Consider the following 17,025-nt stretch of genomic DNA (forward strand, 5'->3'; position numbering starts at 1 on the left):
GGCCGTTAGGGGCCCTCGAGGCGGGCGCGCGCGGGCGGCCGTTGGGATCCCCAGGGCGGGCGGGCGCGCGCGCGAGGGCGGCCGTTACAGCCCGCGGCGCCCCTCCCCTCCCCTCGCCGCCGCGCCGCCATGTCGCAGCCCTGCCCCCTGAGCTGCCCCTCCGGGCAGGGCGCGGGAGTGGCCCCTGCCGTTACGAGCCGCCCCGCTCCGGGCAGGGCTGGGGCCGCTGTACCGGCCGGCGGCGGTGTCGGGCGTCATGGGGCGGAGAGCGCCGTGGGGGTCTCCGCCGTGCGGGCTGCTGCTGGTGGCGCTTTGCGCGGCGGCGGCGGCGGCGGCGGCGGCGGCGGCGGGGGGCCCCGCGGCGACGCCGCCGCTGCGGTGCAACGTGAGCCTGGACAGCCCCGCCGAGGAGCGGTGGCTGCCGGTGCTGCGGCACTTCGAGCCCGCTTTCCTGCGCGCCGCGGTCGCCCGGGTCATCGAGTGAGTGTGAGGGGGCGGCGGGGCCTGGCAGCCCTGTCTATCTTCGGGGCTGCGGGTGAAAGGATGGGTGCTGGGGCAAGCGGCTGCATGGCCCTCCGTGGGGGCAGCAGTGGAAAGGGCAGCCCCGGGCCCCTGCCCCCCCCCCCCCCACACACACACACCCAGAGCTGCTGCCAGGAGCGGGACTGAGCCGGGCCCCTCTCCTCCCCCTCAGGCCTGGCAGTGGGGCTCGAATGAAGAGGGGGAGGTGATGCGCGGGTGCTAGGTTTCTCTTTATTCCTCGGAAGTACGGTTTTATGAGTGTTGACCTAGGGAAAGCCTAGTGCTACTACATCATGTGTACACTTGGGAATCCATCAAAGGACGGCCTGGAGAGATTCGTGGTAGGGGCTGGAAGTTGGTGACTTGGCCCTGCGGGCACGAAACCTGCGCTCAGCGTTGGTTTCAGAGGTTGCGCGGGCTTCCCTGGGGGTGTGCAGAAGTCGGCGGGATTTGGTGAGGGGTGGAACGCAGGGATGTCTGGTTTAGGGTGGGAGAGGGTTCTGATAAACAATTAGTGCCAAATCAGAGTAGTAGCAGATTCAACGAGTATCTAATTTCTGAGCATGAGTTGCAACTCCTTCTGTCTCCTCAGGTAATAACTAACTGCTTGAGTGTGTTTTGCAGTGAGACTGTACCGAAATGGGTCCATGAAGTTATTCGGCCGATAGCAGCAGAACTGGAGTTCTTTATGCCCCAGCCCTTTGCAGGGGAAATTCTGGGACTGTGCAAAGCGCTAGGAATAAGTCTGGGAGATGGAGTTCTGCTTAACTTTGCCTATGAGTCCACAGCGTAAGTATCTGATATTGATAGAATCTGATAGAAGTGGCTGCAGGGATTCCTTTTAGTTCATTGAAGGTGTATATTTGAAGACACGTGGTAGATTAACTGCATAGTTAATTCTGTTAGAATTTTATATATTCACCTGGAAAGTTTTTTTTCTCTCCTTAGGCAGTTTGTGTGCTGAATTCAAGAAGGCACGTTGTAGAGCAGTATTATTATTTTATTAATAATGGTAACATAACAGCCATTGTGTTTGTGTATACATCTACATATATAAAAACATAAAAGTATGAAAACTGTTTTTGCTGGTAAGGAAGGACCATCTGTTTAAACATTTTTAGTTTGTTACTCTTTTAAGATAAATCTAATGTATTCCTTTAAGTTGTTGTATTTCACCGGAAAGGAAATAGGAAAAATTAGTTGTGCCTTAAAAAATATATATAATATGTTAATTTATTTAGGTTGTTAATTACAGTTAAACCATTTAGCTGGGATAAACAAAGTTGCTTCCAAACCATTGTCTGGACGGACTGTCACAATGGCTGCATAATGTGATTTTTTTTTTTTTTGATTTTTCACAATGCAAAATGGAGGTAGTTGTCTTTATGATAGCAAACAAAACCTTAGTGAAAAAAATACTGAGTTTCATTTCCTTCTTTTGCACTAGAAGTATGTGAGGGAGGACAATAAGAAAACACTGTGTTGTCTATGACGATCATGAAAAATATTTCTCCATCTTTGTTTTAATAAAAAGTAGGTGCATGCAGACGCTTCTTGACATTTTTATTATTACTTTTCCTAATCGCTGACACTCAGTTAAGAGTAATACTGTTTCTTTACAAGGATTAATACCTGATAAGATAGTCATTTAAATGCTAGCTCTTTTAGTTTTTCAAGGAGGATGCTCACTGTTCTGAACCCTGATAAAGCTTATGCAAGTTTAAGATTATCAGTACTCACAAAGCTAAAGGAAAACCAGCAACCAGGAAAAAACTACTTGTCTTCATTTACAGCTCTGAAAGGTAATGCTTGCATCACTGGGTTGACAAACTTATCACTCCAGAGAATAAAAGTTTTGAATTACACACTCATTAAATATACTTAATAGAAAAAAACATCTATTTCAGTGAAACTGAAACTCTTAATATTCAAAAGTAATTACAGCACATTTCCTGTTTTGGAGGTAAGGTCTGGCTATTGTTGAAAAGGCTAACATGAACAATAGCTGGTGTTCTCAATGTAAGAGGATTTTATTTAAACTTTTAATCTAATTGTAATTAAAAATATAAACAGGATCCAAATTAAAATGAAACATTCTAGCAAAATGGAATTTAACAAGTTTCAGCCTGATACATTGTGAACATTTTTAGATGTCAGCTTTTCATCTTGATTTTGAAAAGGTAGGTTTTGAAATTATGAAAATTTTTCCAAGTGGAAACAGTGCTACCTACCTGGTCTGTAATATCTGACATGATGCAAACAGTAGTAGGGATTTTGACTTTCTGAGCCAGGCGGGACCTGATAAGGTAAATACTGTACAGTTTTGGATGTTAGAGTTCTCTAGGAAAGCGCTCTCATGTGAATAGCATGCATGATTTATATCATGCATAGGACATTGTAGTGTTACCTAGTTATGTAGAGCTTCAGTCAAACCGGTCTGCACCATCTTTTTTTTTTTTTTTTAATTGGAAGTGAAAGCTCTTAAGAAATTCCATCAAAAAGTACAGGAAGAGACTAGTTTCTCAGGTCAGGAAGTGCAAGTGTTAGTGCTGTAGCGTGAACTCCTATTTGTATGCTTATGTTAGTAAAATGCTTTGCAAAAAATAGGTACTCAGTTACTGCTCCTGAAAGGTTAAGCTAGTTTGACTAGACTGTAATATTGAGAAGTGTCACCTTAATTTTTCTTAAATAATTTTTTTCTGCTTTTTGTTTTGAAGGTTCTGTACCAGTATTGTTGCTCAGGATGATAAAGGAAACATTTACCATGGTCGGAACCTGGATTATGATTTTGTAGATATATTAAGCAAGATTACAATTGATGTGCAATTTATAAAAAGTGGGCAGGTATGATCTATGGTTGACATGGCTGGGTGGTATTCTCTGGAAGAATGGTGTATGGTTGTCCCACTGTGTAGGCAACAGAATTTAGTGTAAAAATACCAACTTACTGAATTGTCAGAATACCGTAGTGCCTCTCTCTCTAGATGCGTGAGGTGAATGTTGGATTGTTTTACTTTCTAGACATCCAGTTAGTGATGAAAAGTAGGAACAGGTAGAACAGCATAAATAATCTAGCGTCTCAAGATCATTGTTTAGAAGGAAACACTGGAGGAAGAAAGCATCAAGACATTTAAAAACAAGAAGAAATACTAGAGAATATAGAAAAGAGATCAGTTTTGGCGGGGAGAGAGATCTCAAGGCCTTTTTCAAATGTTAATTTTCATGGCCAATGTGTGTGGTTTAGATGCTGAAAATCACCAAAAATGAAACGATTGTTAATGCAGTCCTCTTTAATGTAATTTTTCTTAATATTCATTAGTTGTTTTTGCAATGGAGAATTCATTGCTTCTTTCTTACTTGCAACATTTTGTAGCAGTTGGTTATTGTTAACAAATGAAATGTGGTGAATTTTGGTCTGTAGGGTGTTTTTATAATTTACTTTGCAAGGTTTTCTACATCTGAAAGCAAAGTATTCATGGTGACTTCTAAAATAATGTATGAAATTCACAGAAAAAATACAGGATGCTGTTTCAGAATGTTGCTTTTGTTATTAAAAAAAAAAAAAAAAAAAGTGCTCTGTTCCAGAATGCTAAAATACTGGGTATGTTTTCTGGTTTCAGATAGCATATCAAGGCACTACATTTCTTGGTTATGTAGGCTTATGGACTGGACAAAGCCCACACAAGTTCACAATCTCTGGTGATGAACGAGGTAAAATAAATGCATTTTCTGCACTCGACATTGTGTACACTATTTCAGTTGATTGTTGCCTCTTTCAACGCTGTTGCCTCATTTTCCCAGAGGGAAAATGCTGTAAGGATGCTAGGAAGGAGCTGAAACTGAGACAACTTCTCTGGCCCTCAGGGAGTAAAGGCACGTGTAGTGCCACTTTTTGGCTGCTGCGTAGAAGAGAGCTATTTGTCAGCACAGTGTCATTTGAGCTTGAAAAGTGTCAAAGAAGATGGAGAACTTTGGGGAAATCAAGAAGAAACAAATTCATGTGATCTTTTCAAGAGACACAACTAGAGAAGGCAGAGTAGGGACGGAGAGAAAAAAGATGCAGTCTTGTATAGCAAATAAACTGCTGCTTCCCGAGACACTCTGTCCCTTTCTCTATATTCCATTTTCATCTGTCCCCATAAGGCAATCTGAAAGAGACGATGGGAAGAGAAGCAAGTAGAAGACTGTGAGATCTAGGGGAAAGGCAGCAGGACTTGAGAGAATGCCTGGAGATACTGGAAAGGCAACTGAGGAAAGATTAGTGAGCAGAGGAAAGATGAGAGGTGTCACTATTGACAACTAACATTTAATGATAATAGAAGGGCTTGTTAAAGTCAGGAAGGCAGAGGAAGGATCTCTGCCATGTCCTTCAGAGCTTGAGTTTTGTAAGCCTTGATAGACATGTTCAGATCAGAGCTTGGGTCGTCATCCCTTCCCCCTCCACCCCCCTTTTTCTTTTTTAGGAAGCAGTCATTTTATGCTGTTCTTTCTTGGCTGTTTGTATGAACCAGGAACAATCTAGTCTGAGCTAGAAGCCACATCTAAAATAAATGTTTATTTACTAGTGATCTACTAGTGGTAAGCAAATTTTCTTTTTTAACTTGGACAATCTTTTTTTTTTTTCCAAAAATTTTTTAGGTGTTGTATGATCAGTATTCAATATGTATATTATACACACATTAATTTTCCCTAGGAGTAGGGATTCTAGTGTGGAGCACATGTACCTCTTGATTCCTGTTTTCTTTGTTAATATTACCTTAGCACATTCCCTAGATTCTTATCACAGTTTACACACTTTTTTTTTTTTTTTTTTTTTAAGATACTGCTTCTGATGCTAGTGTGGTTATTTAATCCAAAACTGGACCGTTATGGGCTAATACTGAGAGATACTAACTGCCTTTAATTCATACTAAAGTGGAAATCAAGTCTTAAGTGTATTGAGTTTTTGTAAAAGGCTTGATTTAGAAAATCTTGCAGACCAAGATCCTCTCTCTGTGAACGGATATAACCGGGGGACAAAGGTGGTGCTGTCCAGTTCTTCCTACCGTTCCTCAGCAGTGTGCTTCAAACCTCAGTATAAGATCATGTGAGACAGCAGTGAGATGGTGTAGTCCATGCACTGACCCGTTCTGTGCACCTGACCCTGAGGCAGGAATGAAGGACTGCGAAGCTTTGTGTGAAATGGGCTCCTCTTGACCATCACAAACCGACGTGCTGACTTCCAACCATCTGCCTTGAGCTTTGTTACTTTTTAATTATAGACAAGAGCAATTCATTCAACGTATGTGGCACTTTGTAAATGAATTGATGCTGACTGCTTGCTTTTTTATGTATCACTGTACAACTGAGATAAAATTGAGGGAAGTGAAAGTATGATTTATTGCTGGGGAGAAGGATGACTTCAAATTGGGATGAAGGTCTCTTAAGTGACAGAGCATATTTTTTCTGCTGTCTTTTTCTAGTTTCTTCGGTATATGAATAATTATAAACTTGACCTTTATATTTCCTGTTTTCTTAGTTCTCCTAATTTTCTCCAGTAACACTCATTTGCTATCACTGCCTCTTTTGTGGCTATTTTAAGATTTCTGCACAATTCTTGTTGTAAAATTTCAGTAAGATAAATTATGAGGTCATTTAAGCTAATACTTGAGCTGATAGCTGTTGACTATTATATATTATATTATTATTATATAGATAGAGCTGCAGTCCTTTTGGCAGTATGCTTTATGAAGTGCTACCCCCTGTTACATTAGCCCTTGACTTTTCATTGCTCAGCATTCAGCTATGAATAAAAATTGTTTCTAAATTGAGAAGCTAGCAGATCATCTTGAGAAGCCAGCAGATCATCAACACCAAAAGGAATGCGATAGGTTTTGACTGAAGTTGCTAGCACTAGCTTGTTCTGACAGATACTGTGTATTTTCTGTTGCATGCTGAATATGCTTTCCTCTTCTGTCTACTGCAGCCCTTTTAAGCAGCTTGCTCTCTCTGCAGCTCCGTGTGGTTTCTTACAACTAAAATTGCTAAAGCTGGTGGTGAAATCAGTATAGGCATCTGCCTGGAAATTGAGATTCCTGAAGTACTGAGAGTTGCCTTGAAAGAGATCTCTGACTTCATAGCATATTTTCTGATAGAAAGCTTTCAGATTGGTGGAGTTTGTTGCTCTAGCTCTCTTGAATCTAGCACTATATACAACCTGTTCTGTCTTCTTTATTTTCTATCTTATCAGCTCCTGATCATCTTACTGTACCATCTTATGGTACAGGTCACAGAAATGAAACTTTCAGAATAGACTGAAAAGCTAAGATCCCGATCTCTTACGTCATTACAGATCCTGAGTTATGTTCTAAGAAGCAAGGGTGTTAACCCAGCTGCCCCTGCTGAATTTCAATTGGGATTATGTAGTCTGTTTTTATTTCACCTGTAGTTTCAGGTAGATGTTGTGCTCATCAGCTCCCTTCCTGAAATGCTGCCATTTCGTGTTGATATGTAGCTGCCCTGTTTCGCAGAGGATTTAGCTTTCTGTGGTACTTCAATCACATATCCGTACCTAATGACTTACAAAACTGCAAAATTGTACAGCTGAGCATTTGAAAGATGTATTTTTTAAAGTGAAGGCCTTTCAGGTATGTTAGCCTGGTTATGCAGCACGTGCTGCAGGTTTTATATATAGCTATCAGTGAAGTAATGTAATAACAGAAAAGGAGCATTATCAGCATTCAGTGTTCTGAACAGTGTTGATAAAGCCAAGATGGCACAGGAGGCTCCTACTGCTTTGAAGTGGCATGTGCTTTGCCAGTTTGGTATAAGCTGCATAACTTTAATGATATGATGATAATGGTATAGTGAGAGAATTTATTGCACTGCTCTTCTGTAACACGGTGGAGGTAAAGAGTGCGGAGCTAGGCCTGTAAAAGAAAGGAAGACAGAAAGATGTATTTCACAGAGTGTAAGTAACATGCATTTTAATAATTTTTTTTTTCCCCAGACGGTGGTAGATGGTGGGAAAATGCAATAGCTGCTTTTCTGAATCGAAATTACCCAGTCAGCTGGCTTGTCCGAGACGTAAGTGCACAATGTTCTCAGGTTTCACAGTCATGTTATTTGAACTTAAGATCTCTAACAAGTCTGGTGTTCTAACTGCTATTTCCACAGAAATTTAATAGATTCATAAAAAAATGTATTTTATAAGGAGGTTAGGTCTTGTTCCTAAGTTGTCTGCGATATGTATGACAGAGGCAATTCTTGTCCTTTGGGGGGCTAACTCTTCTAACGCTGACAACAGTGCCAGAAATCTTTGAGAGCTATGCAAAAGCTTCCATCCCAGGGAGTATTTCAGTTAGCGGGGAGGGATACAATAATAAGGGATACAGTTGGGCAGTTGTTCTCTTAGATGATGACCCAGTAGTTATTTTAAACTACGTTTCATATGTTATCAGTGAACTCTGTATTCCCAATATATTGAGAGGTACTACTTAGATGGTGTTTTGTATAACACGTTTTATGAACAGCATGTTAGGGTATCACTAAGATAAAGCAGGTGTGCTGCTTCTTAGATTCATCAGTTAAATTAAACATGAATGATTTGGTTTGTAGGTAATCTAAACTCCCTGCAGAACTGGAATGTCTACTGGAGACCTAATTGTTCATGTTTTTGGAGTTTGAGGTGTGACTTGAGGCTGTGACTCAAAACTACTAGCTGCAGTGCTGCTGTCAGACGTAATTAATTGTTCTCCAGGGTTTTCTTTGTCTTTCTTTCTGAACAATTTTGTTGGTCTGAGAACAGTAGCTTTGTTGGCCCAGATAGAACTGTCCATATATGTACGTGTGTATATATATATATATATATATATATATTTGTTTTGTTTTCTTTTGTTTTCTTTGAATATTTGCTAAGCTGGGATTATTGAGTTCAGTTACTACACTTGGCGGTCAGTTATAATTTACAAAAAAGCTAGGACTGTTGTTCTGTTTAAGATGTCTCAGTACTTGCTTTTGCGCTTGAGTGTGCTGTGTGATTTTTTTGTTTCATTCTGGCCTTCTTTTTACACTAGACCCTGAGCAGAGCAGAGGACTTTCAGTCTGCTGTTCTCAGACTAGCTGGCGTTCCCATCATTGCTGAAGTATACTATATTGTAGGAGGCGTGTCACCCAAAGAAGGCATGGTCATAACAAGGAACAGAAGAGGGCCAGCAGACCTCTGGCCTCTTGATCCTTTAGGTGGAGCGTAAGTAGAAAAAAAGTGTTGTTCTCGTCTTTCCCACTCCTTTCTGAGTGATAGGCGGGGATAATGGGAATGCTTTCTTCAGAGACCCAGGCTCATCTATTACTACTGCTTACAGGACAGACTTTAATGAGACCCTCTGAAAGGAACACTAGTCTCTCCTTCCTAGAAAAAGAATGAAACCACCTTGTCAGGTTGGGGCAGTCCAGAAGGACAAGAGTGGAAAAAACGTGTGTATGTGTTTGCTTTTTAGCCAAGTTCCGAAAGAAATGAGACTTAAAGGCTCCTCCTGTCTGTCTGTCAGGTATTGCACCAGTAATTTCAACACTTATAAGTTAGTTTTGACCAAATGCAATAGGAGTTTTGAAGTTTCAGAAATAATTCTTTCTGTGAATCTTTTGAAATCAGCAGCTTAACACACGAGGGAGACCCTAAATTGTTGCCCTGCTGTGAGAAATGGTACTTAATTACTCCATTCTACCGCTAAACATTTGCTTGGCAGCAGCCAGGCAGCCTGCTGGCTCTGTTTGCTCCAGACTGACCACTGCAGGCTGCATTGTACACGTACTGATAATGAGCATCTCTTTAAAGGCCTGATTTTGCATTTGTTGTAGTCGGTGGTAGTTTTGTCACTGTCACCAAAAAGAGTTGAGAGGTCCCTCCTTTTTCATTTGCCTTCAGTAGCTTATAAAGGCTGCTGTGTGTATCAACGTGAGATCCATTGGGCTTGCAAGAGATGTAGGAAAGAGGCTTTTGAGGGAGCTTTTTTTTCCCTTTGGCAGTACGGAAATACTGACTTTGGACCTTTATTAATTACCTGCTGACACATCTTTTGTGTTTGTGTATTATGGTATAGGTGGTTTCGTGTGGAGACAAACTATGACCATTGGACTACCCCTCCTCCTCTTGATGATCGAAGGTAAATTTCGTTTGGAGCTGTACAGTGAGATGACATTTTTATTTTGAAAAAGAGCAGAGACTTGGATATATTCTTCTCTAAGCCAGGTGTTTAGCTTGTTGAGCAGTCAGCTAGTTCAGTTTCTGTAATGCCTCTCCAAAGGGAACAGAGGAGCTAAGGAGTAATATTCACATGTGCCAGAGGAAAGTCTGGTGTTGAAGGGAATGCAAGGTGAAAAATCACAAGTGTGTAGCATGTACCAAAAATTTCTATTTAAAGCAGAATCCATTAAAAACCATGGGATTTAGACTTCACAGTGAAAAAGTATTTGATGGCATTATTAAGAAACTCACAGAGATCATACAATCATTGGGCTGTATAGTATGCAAGAAGTTGTTGGCAGTTTCCTGGCTGTTCTGTACTCATGGTGTAGTAATATAGTAGCTTTGGTAATAAGAGACTAGATACAGTCACACAACACTCTAGATTATTTCAGACCAAAATAAGCATTCTAGTGTAAAGGCATTTTGTGAAAGATTTTCCTCAGTCATGCTTTGTAGCTTTTGAAACAGTAAAGTGTTTTTAATGATATTGCATTGTTTTCCTGCAGAACTCCAGCCATCAAAGCTCTCAATGCCACTGGGCAGCAGAATATTAATTTTGATACACTCTTTCAGGTATGTCTTTTAAATTCTACATCATGGCATGTTGACTTTGACTTAGAATTCTCTTTTGAAGCAGAAGTGCAGTTACATTTTTTGGCAGGGATTTAAAAACTGTACAAGTAAGGCATAATGAAAAAGATGTATTGCATGGCCATCTCTGGAGAGCTTGCTCTAAGCGAGCTTCATTTTGAAAAGTCTACTGATGGACACCCACAAGTCAGATTCCTTCGGTAATTCATTGTGTGACTTGGGTCAAATCCAGATTTTCAGGGGCCTGTTACTTCTGGATCTCTTCGTGTCTGGATGCCCAGACTGAGATATCTGGACACTGATTTTAAGCTCTTGTGAACTTCCTTTAATAAATAGGTGCTTGACTTTTCCGGACCGTCTGTTTTGGTTTCCCACTGAGAATTCAGAAGGAGTAGATCTGAAGCAGTGCTTCTGTTTTCTGGTAAATTAAACACAATTAGTAGGAAGAACTTGTGTGAGGAGAAGGGTTAATTTGGACTGTTGGTTGAATGCTTCAAGGCATTTCAGTAATATATGTTGTGAAAGTATAAATTACTATTTTGTTTTAATGGGGGATTTGAAACATTGGTGCTAGGTTAGGGTCCTGATGTCAATACCCACAATGAACTACAGATATTTCAAAATTAAAAAACCCTGAGAATACAGTTAAATTATTTTACATTTATCAAGAGTGACGTGTAAGTCTATTCAAATATCAGAAACTACCTGAGTCCTGATGGAGATTCTTCAGTATTGCTAATCTAGAAATAGATTGTTATTTTCAAAAACACTTAAAGGCTTTTAGAAGCACAATTTAATTTATTGATTGTGTGCTTCTTTATTACATATAATAACTGTAACAATTTCAAGTGAGGTTTGATTTTTTGCAGTGCTCCATGAAGCAAGGGAATGCAGTATTTTTAGATTTTAAATCCCGTTGCATGTCAACAGTAATATCAAATGATAATTACCTCTTTGGTGGAAAAATCTGTTTCCTTTAACTAAAATAGCTTTAATGATGGAAGGAAAATTGTAATGCACCAATATTTGTACAGTGAGACAATTCTGAGTATATATTAGTAAACAGAAAAAAGCTATATGGCTGAGTTTGTTGGTGCACTGATCAGAAGTAACTGTGCTGCTCATACACTAGAGTAGTTAGTGATGGGCTCAAATCCTGGAATTTAGATCAGGAATTAAAAATTGCAGTACTGCTTACATGGGGATTTAGGTTTAGCTTGCCTTCGTTATAAAGAGCAGTGAGTATGTGTAATGGTGTACAGTCTGTACAAAACATTTCTGAACTTCCCGCATAGTCGTTTCATAATGGTCTGCCAATCCAGGTTTTTTGGTGGATGTGTCAGATAAGCCTGCTAAAAATCACTGGAATAACCCAAATTTCCATAGATATGCATAGGAGAAAATAATATGACATCAGAATCAGAGGTATCCAGAACTTGTTCTTATGTGGGATCCAAGTTCTTAAATTTTCTCTGTGTGGATTTCCCTATGTGGCATTCGGACGGAAAGATTTTATTGAAGGAACTCCTATAACTAGCCTGATTATAGCAGTGTAATACCAGGGGCTGATCCAAAGCATATGGAAATCAACCAGAAGATCACTGATACTTAATGGAATTTTTATCAGGTATAGTGTGTGGCCTGCAGTTTTGTACAGTTAGGGGCATGGACTACATGAACTTTGTGTAGAAATAAGCTTTATTCCTTCCAGGGGTCTGTGAATGACTGTCCTTAGCCACCAGGCTTTGGTAGTGTGACTATTCTGTGACTGCTAAAAGGAGAACCTGAAAGGGCAGGAGGTGAATCCATGACCATCATTTTTGTGCAGTTCAAGCACAGTTACAAATATTACAGCAGGCAAAGAAAGTGTTAGAGAAGAGTGGTACTTTCCAATTAGTTTTGAGAACTTAGGTCTTGTGTGTTTCAGAGTTTTTATTTAAAATATTTTTGTGATACAGTCTGATGTTAAAATGGCAAGAGTAATCCTTGATTCTGCATTATTCATTTTCATAACTTAATCATACTGCTGTTTCTAAACAGCCTTTTAATTCCCTTTTCATTTACCAAAATGACAACTCTTCAAACTTTCTGTACAGGTGTTGTCAGTGAAGCCGGTCTTAAACAAGTAAGTATTAGGTTCAGTGTTGATCAGTGCCTCCTGCCATGCTTCAGGCCACTTAAAAGCCAAACAGAAACTTCCTCAAGATTTTTGTGTATTTCTTTTTGAATATCTTGTGATTTCCCAGCTTAGATTTCTGCTTGTGCACGTGGACCTGTGTCTTCACTGCCACAGAGCTCTTCCTTCTTGTTTTGTCACTCACTCTCCAGCCATGAAACTGCACCTCATTAGGTTTAGTCTGGTTACAGGAAGACTCTACCTTTTGTAGTACTGAAAAAAATGACTGCTCAGACCAGCAGCGGTACTTTCTGCAGAGTCATTTCTGCCTTCACTTCTGGAAATTTTGGATTTGTATTAACACTGAAAATGGCTTTCCCTGAAGTTTCTGACATAGCTCTGCTTCGTGTATGAAAAGGAAAAATAGTACATGGGAACATGGCTTTTAGGTACAGGATTTCTAAAACAGAATCATTTCAGTATACCATTACTGTTCTGCATTTTTACACAAATTGCGCCTCTGCAGGTTACCTTGTTTTTACTCCGGATCAGTCATTCACATTAGAGCTTGGCAATGGTGTCTTCAAAGTCAGTGCCAGGATTTCATCTCTGTTGTCTTATAAATGGGAGCAAATTTGGAAAAGGAGAAAATTATATCCACGTGACTGCAAAGATCAGCAATGCTAATATGTTAATACACTGATTAAACAGATGTAGAAACACTTTCTTTGCTGTACTAAGTGGAAAAAATCTGGTAAAAATTTGTGCCAAGAACCTTCGTTTTTATCAGTGTCTTTCTAACACTTGTGTATGTAAGCAGAACGTTTGCTTCCGCTAAAATTAGTTCTGCTCCTTTGCTGGTTTTATAAATGAATCCTCTCGTCTTTGGAATGATTTTTCACTCACTCGCTCTTCTCTTTTTCCCCTACCAGTAACACAGTGTATACCACAGTAATGAGCGCTGCATTTCCAGATAAGTACAGGACACGGATCAGAACTGTGAAGTGAAGAGGTGTAAGTAGCATGCTGGTACTCTAGCTTCTTGTATTTACATAAAAATTTCAAGTGAAGAGTCATTGAGGCACAAAGCACTGCAGTGGCACTCAAGCAACCTAGCCTGAATTCCTGACTCTCCCTTGGTTTGCTTATTGACCTTGGGCAAATAACTCTATCTCTAAAACAACAAGGGAAGGTAAGGATTGACTTTCTTTGCAAACCCTTTATTACCTCAGGAAAAGTGCTTTATCAGAGGGAAGGGGGGAGTGTGTTGTTATGACCTAAAGGTAGCGCTTCCCGATATAAAGGTTTTAGCTATTATTTTTACAAAGCTCACTGCTGTGAAACATCTCACGTGTCTTCAGGTGGTTGGCTATGACAGGGAGTCATGCCCATAGTGAACTGAACCCCAGCAGGAGAGGGCTGTGCACTTGACACCAAGAAGGATCAAGCTTGGTCTATGACAGCCGTTCACAGACCACTGACCATAAGCATCCTCTGAGGGTTTTGTTGTATAGACTTGCAGAAAAATCCAAGTGCTTGAACTCCCAAGGTGCTCCACATCGTAGCTTTGATGTGTTCAGAGGAAGATACTGAGTTACGTTTACTTCTGATCCAAGAAACTCTGGTTGCATGCAATTGGCAGGAGCATGAGAAGCTGCATTCCAGTTTGAACAGTTAATTTTTAAACTATTGTTGTATCTTATTGGTAGCAGTTGTATTGGACATCTGTTTATAGAGGGATTAATTCCTTTCCTTTGGAGATTCTAAGGAGTTTGCTTTCTTTCTTGACTTCATACAAACCTATGCTCTCTTATTTATCCATCTATCTATCTATTTATTTCAACAGACAAAATGGGTGAAAAGCTGAAGGTTTCGAAGACCAGCACGTGCTTTTAAAATTACTCTTAAAAGCACTATAGTTGTTTTGCATATTAATTACGTGAGCCATTCAGGTAATAATGACTTGTTAGTTCTTTGAAGTGTTACCAGATGATATTGTTAATGAACAGTAGTGGAAGTTGGATTTTATTTTAACTACATTGATGTTCTAGCAGGTATTTATGGCTAAAAAGTATTTTTACTGTTTCTGGAAATAGTTATTGTGCAATTTGAATGTACTGATGTAATTACTAATAAATAAAAAGTTTGTATTTTCGCTTGGCCTGTAGGTCTGAATATAATTAAATAAAGATATGCAGCTGGTTGTCTGATTGATGAAGACCTGTAATGTTGCTGTTTATGTCATAGTCCTTTTCTCTGACATATGACGGGCCTGTGATCTGAGCCCAGCAGGGTCGGAGGCTCTGCCCAGAGAGAACTGGTTTGAGTGCCAGGGCAGGCTAGGGGAGCTGGCAGACCAGACAAAACTCTCCTGAACCCTATTACAATTACACAGCGGGGTTGCTGCAGGTCCACAGACCTTTTAATCCTGTGTTGAACTGCATCAGTTTGGCCATCCTGTCCTGATGTGCTCTGTTGGACCTTCCTCAGCACAGAAATTGTTGCAGGAGTGCAAAGGAACATGGCTCCGAGCAGTGTGGACTGGAGTGCAGGCAGTGTCTCTCCCCTTCAGTTGTGGTTCTCTGGTGCATAGGCCCTTCAGCTGTTTTTACTAGGGCTGTGAAAGGTAAGAGAGAGGCATGTAGTCTCAAGGAGGTCCCTAAATAATGTTAAAATCACTTGTCTTCTAGTAGTAGATAAGGTTTTTAACCACAGTAGAAGATTTTCAGTCAGTTTAAGGAGTGGTTATTTGGTATAAGGCAAGGAAATGCAGCTAGAAGGAGTAGCTCTATATGTAGCTGTAGATTATTGTGATTTTATTCATCAGAAATCCGGAGTTGTTTATGGAGATAATACAGCCTTTTTTCCTCTAGTAGGTGAGAGAAGCCTGTGATCTGATAGTGGTGGCATTAGAAAAGGGATGGGCTTCACTTGTACATTTGAAAGTTGCTTTCAGTAGAAAGTTTACAACTAATTTCTCTAGTGCACACAGGTTTTTTGGTTGGTCTGCTTATGCTGTGCCTGCATACTGTCAATTCAGGCACTTCTTGGAAGCACAACAGAAATACAAAAGGGTTTGCAGAGTCAAGACCAGTGGATAACTTCACATAAAGCTTAAAGGTTTGATTCTTCGTTGCACAAAAATCCCACTAATGTCGGTGAGAATTTTACCTGGAGAGAATGATGCAATCGGACCATTAGATCTTCAAATGGAAAGTTTCTCCCATGACCTGGAGCACAGAGGCCCTTTGGTAATGTCTCACGTATCCAACTTGGTGGATGTTTTACTTGGAGACAAGAACTCCTCTTTCCCCCATGGTTCCAACGGAGCACCGTCTCCAGATCCGTGCAATGCTGTCTGCAGTATTTGTGTATGGGTTATGCAAACTTCTGGAGAGAGCCTTCTGGAGGTGCAGGCCCTTTATCGTCTTGCGCTGAGTCTCGCTAGGTGTCATAACCTGCTTACCTGCATCCTCTGCTTCTGCCTGGATAAACGCACTGCGAGCTTTGCCTGACCCAGTTTGCACAATGATGTTATGAGTAGTCCAATGCCAGCATTGATGCCGTTGAAAAACAGGTCTCCTGAAACACGATACAAAGGAGATCACGCTACCTTAGAGACTTCTTATCGATCCTGCTTTAGTTCACAGAGCATACATGGACTCCTGATCCCAGCAGGTTTCCTTTATGCAACAGCCACCCACAAGTAGAGACAAAAGGATCCTCACTTGTGCAGTTCAGCAGAGTCTTCTTGTCCTCAGCAGTGTTAGGCTGATGAGCTTCTGGCAATGAGGTGGCCAGATTCTCTGAGGTTTATAAACTAATCAGATATATTCATTTCCATATTATTCATGAATAAACAAATAGAAGCTCCGGTCCTGTTCGTCCCATCAGCTCTTCAGAACTTGCTTAGGCCCAGCCACGAAGTAGAATACTGAAATAAGATTTTTTTTTTTTTTTTGAATTTTAAACAAGAAAGAAAGGAAACTAGTTTCAAAGAAGTCAATTTTACTTTGATTTTTTAATTTCTAATTTTTTCAATGCAAGCCTTGCATTTCACCCATTCATAAACATTCAGACATCCTGATTCCCAACAGAACAAAGCCTATGTGTTAGCTTGAATGCTTTTTTTTGCTAACCAGGGGGATATTTAACTTTCAGGTTGTAGCAGTTTAATTACATGCTAAAAAATATAAACACTAAGCAAGTGGTAAATGATGTATCTTAGGAAATAGATGATTTAACCTGTGAAGTGAGTGTTGGGTTGCTTTTGTATAAGAATTGAACTTTGATAAAAATGAGAGTCAGCATTTTGAATAGCTTAAAACCATTTTAGCAATGCTGAATAGGTAAGGAAACATGAGATGTAACACCAATCGTTTTTAAAGGGTTTGTGCTTTTTGCAGGTTTTTGTTTTCTGCTTTTAAACAAAAGGATCATTTGTAGAAAATCGAACTGCTTGCTGGTCATCCTTCTGCTTGTGATTTCATCTGCTTTGTGGCTCCATTTTTTTAGAGAGTGGGAAGCAAAATAGCTTTTTGGCTTTCTCAAGCCCAGTCACTTCCTTGAC

General features: G+C 40.3%; 1 protein-coding gene across 2 annotated transcripts; it reads left to right on the forward strand.

Annotated features, from left to right (window-relative positions):
* Positions 1–165: 165 nt before the first annotated feature.
* On the forward strand, positions 166–14,673 carry NAAA (N-acylethanolamine acid amidase). Of its 2 annotated transcripts, XM_067297506.1 has the most exons (11): positions 166–480; positions 1,147–1,311; positions 3,240–3,366; positions 4,143–4,233; positions 7,511–7,587; positions 8,577–8,749; positions 9,603–9,665; positions 10,255–10,321; positions 12,436–12,464; positions 13,388–13,469; positions 14,302–14,673. In XM_067297506.1, exons 1-10 carry the CDS (start codon positions 257–259, stop codon positions 13,461–13,463), a joined length of 1,092 nt encoding a protein of 363 aa, XP_067153607.1. In that variant the 5' UTR covers positions 166–256; the 3' UTR covers positions 13,464–13,469; positions 14,302–14,673. The 2 variants fall into 2 exon arrangements, with proteins under 2 accessions (XP_067153607.1, XP_067153609.1); XM_067297508.1 differs by lacking the exons at positions 12,436–12,464; positions 14,302–14,673.
* Positions 14,674–17,025: the final 2,352 nt, after the last annotated feature.

Source organism: Apteryx mantelli, chromosome 5 (assembly GCF_036417845.1).
Source record: "Apteryx mantelli isolate bAptMan1 chromosome 5, bAptMan1.hap1, whole genome shotgun sequence".
NCBI classification, from domain to species: Eukaryota; Metazoa; Chordata; class Aves; order Apterygiformes; family Apterygidae; genus Apteryx; species Apteryx mantelli.

Excerpts from the sequence above, each read along its gene's own strand:
- NAAA (XM_067297506.1), top strand. The coding sequence starts at position 257 with ATGGGGCGGAGAGCGCCGTGGGGGTCTCCGCCGTGCGGGCTGCTGCTG. Across the intron at positions 481-1,146 it reads GCGGTCGCCCGGGTCATCGA|TGAGACTGTACCGAAATGGG; the intron begins GTGAGTGTGAGG and ends TGTGTTTTGCAG. Across the intron at positions 7,588-8,576 it reads TCAGCTGGCTTGTCCGAGAC|ACCCTGAGCAGAGCAGAGGA; the intron begins GTAAGTGCACAA and ends TTTTTACACTAG.